Source organism: Mandrillus leucophaeus, unplaced genomic scaffold (assembly GCF_000951045.1).
Source record: "Mandrillus leucophaeus isolate KB7577 unplaced genomic scaffold, Mleu.le_1.0 Scaffold296, whole genome shotgun sequence".
Classification (NCBI taxonomy): Eukaryota; Metazoa; Chordata; class Mammalia; order Primates; family Cercopithecidae; genus Mandrillus; species Mandrillus leucophaeus.
This window is the reverse complement of record NW_012103098.1, coordinates 2,988,248-2,994,368: the sequence shown is the minus strand read 5'-3', so window position 1 is coordinate 2,994,368 and position 6,121 is coordinate 2,988,248. Positions and strand designations below refer to the sequence as shown.

Here is a 6,121-nt window from a genome sequence, read left to right as displayed (position 1 = left end):
TCAGACGCGCGGGGCCTTCTCCGGGGGTCGGAAGGTTGCGGGTGCCTTGGGAGCTGAGGGCCCTTGCGCGAGACTGCAACCCCTGCGAAGGCTCTGGCGCCTCCTGCAGGCTTCCCGACCACAAGCCGCGTGGGAGGGGGTACTGCAGGGTCGCGTACGCCGCTGGAGGCCGGTTTTGGGGGTGAATCAGGTGAGCCGCTCGCGGGCAGGCTTGACCGCTAGTCCACCGCAGCGCCCGCTTAGACAGCTTCGACCTCTTTTTTTTTTTTTTTTTGAGATGGAGTCTCTCGCTTTGTCGCTCAGTTGCGCTATCTCGGCTCACCACAACCTCCGCCTCCCGGGTTCAAGGGATTTTCCTGCCTCAGCCTCCCGTGCAACTGGGATTACAGGCGCGCGCCACCACGCCTGCTAATTTTGTATTTTTAGAAGAGACGGGGTTTCACCATGTTGGCCAGGCTGGTCTCGAACTCCTGACCTCAGGCAGTCCGCCCGCCACCCGCACCCGGCCTGGTGTTCTTAATCGAGGTAGACTTTAGGTACAGTAAAAATCAGCCTTCTTGGGCCGGGCGCGGTGGCTCACGCCTTTCCAACCCACCTCTTTGGGAGGCCGAGGCAGGATGATCGCTTGAGCTCAGGAGTTTGAGACCAGCCTGGCCAACATGACAAAACCCCATCTCTTCTAAAATACAAAAAATTAGCCGGGCATGATGGCGCGGCTGAGGCACGAGAATTGAGAAAGGGAGAGGCTGCAGTGAGCCGAAATCGTGCCACTGCATTCCAGCCTGGGCGACAGAACAGACGGTCTCCCTCCAAAAATTAGCCTTTTTAGTGGCTAGTTTTATGTTCTAACACCCATAACACAGTCATGCAATCACCACCACATTCAAGATATGGAAGAGTTGCACTATCCTGTTTGTAGTCAACAGGATTATTCTAAAGGTTCTATCATATAAGTGATTCTTTGCCTTAAAAGAAGTTTATCTCTAACAAAGGAAAACAGTATTTGAACAGAAAATAGGAACCAAGCTTCCTAACCTTAACTTTATGGGCAAAGGGTTAAACTCAGTGCCAACCTATGTAGCTTCACAGATCTCTATCTTGTGTGAAGCTCCTCCAAAGGTTAAAAAGCCTGGGGTTTCCAACAGTGGAGATGGGGATGATTTATTTTTGCTTTCTTTAGCGAAAGAGAAACAAAAACAAGGAAAGGCTATGAGACATTTCAGTCGCTATTAGGAAGGTGTGATATCCAGAGACCTGTGCAATGGTAAAAAACAAAATGGAAACCCTGGGACAGCTGGGGTCTTTCTAGAAAGAACTTAGAGGCTGTATCCCAACCCCCTGGGTAAAAGGAGAGCCAGGATCCTTATACATAAAGAGAAGTTGTTCTCTAAGGGAAGAGGGCAAGTTCCTGGCTAAGTCTGGGGTATAATTGCCTCCTGACAAAGAGCAGAGCTTCTGGCTACAATTTGTTCTGGGGTCTGGAAAAAGCCGGTTTGAGTGAAACCTGAATAGATGGCAACTTTCCAAACTGCACAGCAATGGAAGAAAAACCCTCCATGCCCCAGATCACTCACTCTGCTTCCCTGTAATTCCTGTGCCTGTATTTCAGAAGCTAGAAAGGCTGATACAGAGTCTGCTTCGAATAGTTTAGAAGGCAACAAGGACAGATCGAGTGCCATGTTCTGGAACTGTCGGGAAGTGAACGCGCCCAGTAAGATGATGCCGTATTTTGGTCCATGTTAATCTACAAAAATAACCACAGAAACAGCTGTAATCTACTGAATGTTGCCGGCCAAAAGAAATCTTTTCAGGGTATCTTTCAAGTATTGTACTTCCTATACCTTTTCCAGATTTCACCGTTAAGACCAAACCTTCCTCCCAAGGCTTGCCTTTCTGCATTATTTTTGGAATGCAGTCTTTTTTTTTTTTTTCGTTTTTAAGAGGGTCTTCAAATGCTCATCCTGTTTCACATTCTTACTGTTTCCAATTCCTAGCCTGGCTCCCTGCCCTATTATAGTGGGGCTCTCCTGGCTTCCAGCCCAACAGCATGGTTGCCTTAAAGGATGGACTTTAGGCCAGGTGTGGTGGCACTTTGGGGGGCCGAGGTGGGTGGATCACAAGGTCGGGAGTTCGAAACCAGCCTGACCAAAATGGTGAAACCCTGTCTCTACTAAAAATACAAAAATTTGCTGGGCACAGTGGTGGGCACCTGTAATCCCAGCTCCTTGGGAGGCTGAGGCAGGAGAATTGCTTGAACCCAGGAGGCGGAAGTTGTAGTAAGCCGAGATCATACCACTGCACTGGGCAACAGAGCAAGACTCTGTCTCAAAAAAAAAAAAAGAAAAGATGGACTTTAAAAAGTGACCCAGAAAGCCGGCTCCAGATCTGGATGGGTGAATGGAGAGAAAGCTGCAGTCAGGAGTGAATCAGATGGCCTTTAAAAGAGCATCAGACTTAATTTTTTATATTTCCTTTTATTTGTAGTCATTTTGCTTGTCACATATTCATTGCAAAAAAACTAAAAAATACAAATAATAAAAACGTGGGATCCAGAGATAGCCACTGTTACAGTCTGTTATTATAGTGAAATATATATAACATAAAATTTACCATTTTGATGTAGAACCTTTCTGATTTTTTCATTTATTTATTTATGTATTTATTTTTTCTGCTCTGTCACCCAGGCTGGAGTGCAGTGGCATGCTCTCAGCTCACTGTAACTTCCACCTCGTGGGTTCAAGTGATTGTCCTGCCTCAGCCTTCTATTGGTGCCCGCCACCATGCCCAGCTAATTTTTATATTTTTAGTACAGATGAGGTTTTATCATGTTGGCCTGGCTGGTCTTGAACTCCTGACCTCAAGTGATCTGCCTGCCTCAGCCTCCCGAAGTGCTGGGATTACAGGCGTGAGCCACCACACCCAGCCAGTCCCTGAAATACATTTTTAATGGGTTCATAATATATTGTTTATAACTTTACCCATACTATGAACATATTCCAGGTCAATAAGTATCGATACAATCATTTTGAATGGCTACATAGTATTCTATTATATGGTTGTAAAGTAATTTTGCTTCCCATTTTGTCCAGAGCCCAGCCAGAGCTCAGTATGGATTAATTGAATAAATTAATTTATCCAAAGGATTCCAGACACTTGACTGGCCCATTTATTAAATTTTTCTGTTTCATGCTACACAATTGAAAATGGAAACTGTCCTAAACAATGTATCCTCTTTCCAAAACAGAGAGCTCCTTATGAATCCTAATTCTTTGAGATAAATTTCTGAGCTCCAGTGCCCAGCAGCAGGGCTTCTCTAGAGATAGACTAACTTCTCACATAACCCTTGGAATAACTAGAATCAGGTGATTCTCTTCTTTGGGACAGTTGCGTGTGTGTGTGTGTGTGTGTGTGTGTGTGTGTGTGCACGCTTAAACAGCCCTTGCAATAACTAGAATCAGGTGACTCTCTTCTTTGGGACAGTTGCGCGCGTGCGCGCGTGTGTGTGCATGCGCTTAATTGCCAAAGATGAAAAGCAGAACACTGGAACACAAAATGCCTGGTGAGGTGTCTGAGCTCCAGCACCAGGAAGTGGTCGCCTCACAGGTTGGCAAAAGGAATTTAATGACAACAGTATAGGTTTGAAAAAGGAAAATTTCTTAGAAAGAAAGAAGGCTGCAGAAAAGTGCAGCGGGGCACCCCAGCGAGAGGATTGAAGGCCTTGGTGGATCTTCCTTAGGTGCATTTATGGACCTTCAGGCCGGAGCTTAGGGTTGTAAAATGAGTTTCAGCATGGCATTACAGAGATGCCTAGAAATTTTAGTTACTTATAAAAGTTGAAAGAGGCGTGGAACCAGATCCCCACTTTAGATACTAGGGAAGTTTAATTACTTCTAATTTCCCCAGATGAGGAGTTTTGCCTCTGGATGGCCTGTTGGATGGTCACCAGGTGGTCTTTGCTCCTTTCTAAATTCCTCAGATAAGGGCCAGGCACACTGGCTCACGCCTGTAATCCCAGCACTCTGGGAGGCCAAGGTGGGTGAATCACTTGAGGTCAGGAGTTCAAGACCAGCTTGGGCAACGTGGTGAAACCACGTCTCCACCATAAAATACAAAAACTAGCCAAGCATGGTGGTGTGCGCCTGTAGTCCCAGCTACTTGGGAGGCTGAGGCAGAAGAATTGCTTGAACCTGGGAGGCAGAGGTTGCAGAGCTGAGATCGCACTCCAGCCTGGGCGACAGAGTGAGACTCTGTCTCAAAAAAAAAAAAAAAAAGAAAAAGAAAAAATAAACATTACAAGGATGAAGTAAGCCATTTTTATTTAGAGAAAATATAAGTGTGTGCATGGAAAATCGTGTGGGATATACGTGAATATTACTAGAAATAATAAATGTAGTTACTAATGTATGTCCACTTTTACTGGAATTCCTCAGAGAGGTCCTGAGACTCCGAGCAAGGGGCCTGGATAAAAAGAGGGTATCTTTCCCTGGCAGCAGGACCAACTACCCAATTTGTGGGGCCCCGTGTTAAAAAATTGCTAAGAATCTTAAGATGGCAACAACAGACTATTAAACCAAGTGCAGCATCCTTCTGACTGCACAGGTCACACCCATGAAGCTGGCTCAACCCAGGACTAGTACAGCAACAACAGTGAGTCTCTCTACATGCACTGGAAATATATTGTGATGAAGACTCTGAAGTTCTGAAAGGTTAACTTTCTCAGGGTCACTTAGCCAGTAAGCCCTAAAGTCTGAATTCACACTCTGCTTCGGCACTGGAAAGCTTGTGTTCTGTTTCCAGGGCAAAGGACAAGCAATCATTCACATTTAACAAAGACCACTGTTAGGAAACAATGCCTTCTTAGTCTGGAAGGAAAGGATGGAATCTTCCCAGATAAGCCTTGACTGCTCAGAGCCAGGAGGACCTGCCTAGAGTCTCAGGGCCAAGGCCTCTGTCTCTAAAACTACAGCACTGTTTCCAAAGGCTTAAAAACTTTCCCAAACAATCCAACATACACAGTTTTAGTGGCCTCTCATCAGTGACTTGCCTAGTCATAACTGAACTGCTTCCTGGTGCTTTGTTTTACTCTACCCAACTCCTCCTTCCAAGAAAAATAGCTTTAAGGTGTTTCCTTTTTATTTATTTATTTATTTATTTATTTATTTATTTTTTGAGCCGGAGTCTCGCTCTGTCGCCCAGGCTGGAGTGCAGTGGCACGATCTCCGCTCACTGCAAGCTCCGCCCCCCGGGTTCATGCCATTCTCCTGCCTCAGCCCCCCTTTAGCTGGGACTACAGGCGCCCGCCACCACGCTGGGCTAATTTTTTTGTATTTTTAGTAGAGACGGGGTTTCACCGTGTTAGCCAGGATGGTCTCGATCTCCTGACCACGTGATCCGCCCGCCTCGGCCTCCCAAAGTGCTGGGATTACAGGTGTGAGCCACCGCGCCCGGCCTATTTTATTTATTTATTTTTTTAGACAGAGTCTCACTTTGTGGCCCAGGCTGGAGTGCAGTGGTGTGATCCTGGCTCACTGCAACCTCTACCTCCTGGGTTCAAGCAATTCTCCCACCTCAGCCTCCTGAGTAGCTGGGATTACAGGTGCATGACACCACGTCCGGCTATTTTTTTTTTTTTTTTTTTTGTATTTTTAGTAGAAACGGGATTTTGCCGTGTTGGCCAGGCTGGTCTCGAACTCCTGACCTCAAGTGATCTGCCCATCTCGGCCTCCCAGCTTTAAGGTGTTTTAGAGCCCTTACACAGGACACAGCTCCATTCTACCCTGCCTCCAACACAGCTGACCTTCCCTCCCACGGAGCAACCCTGCAAGCCCAGGCTGGGCACAGTGGCTCACGCCTATAGTCCCAGCACTTTCAGAGGCTGGGACAGGAGAACTGCTTGAGTCCAGGAGTTTGAGACCAGCTTGGGCAACAAAACAAGACCCTGTCTCTCCAAAACATTAGCCAGGCATGGTGGTGTGCACCCGTAGTCCCAGCTACTTGAGAGGCTGAGGCAGGAGGATTGCTACAACCCAGGAGGTTGAGGATACAGTGAGCTGTAATCACCACTGTCCTCCAGCCTGGTCGACAGTGCGAGACTTTGTCTCTCAAAAAAAAAAATTAAAAT

At 46.6% G+C, this 6,121-nt stretch overlaps 1 protein-coding gene across 1 annotated transcript in view; it reads right to left on the bottom strand.

Annotated features, from left to right (window-relative positions):
• Window positions 1-5,771, bottom strand: part of WDR82 (WD repeat domain 82) — a 36,332-nt gene extending 30,561 nt beyond the window's left edge. The window contains exon 1 of the mRNA XM_011986284.1: window positions 5,755-5,771. Coding sequence (XP_011841674.1) covers window positions 5,755-5,771 — 17 coding nt within the window. The remainder of the gene's footprint in view (window positions 1-5,754) is intronic.
• Between the last annotated feature and the right edge of the window lie 350 nt (window positions 5,772-6,121).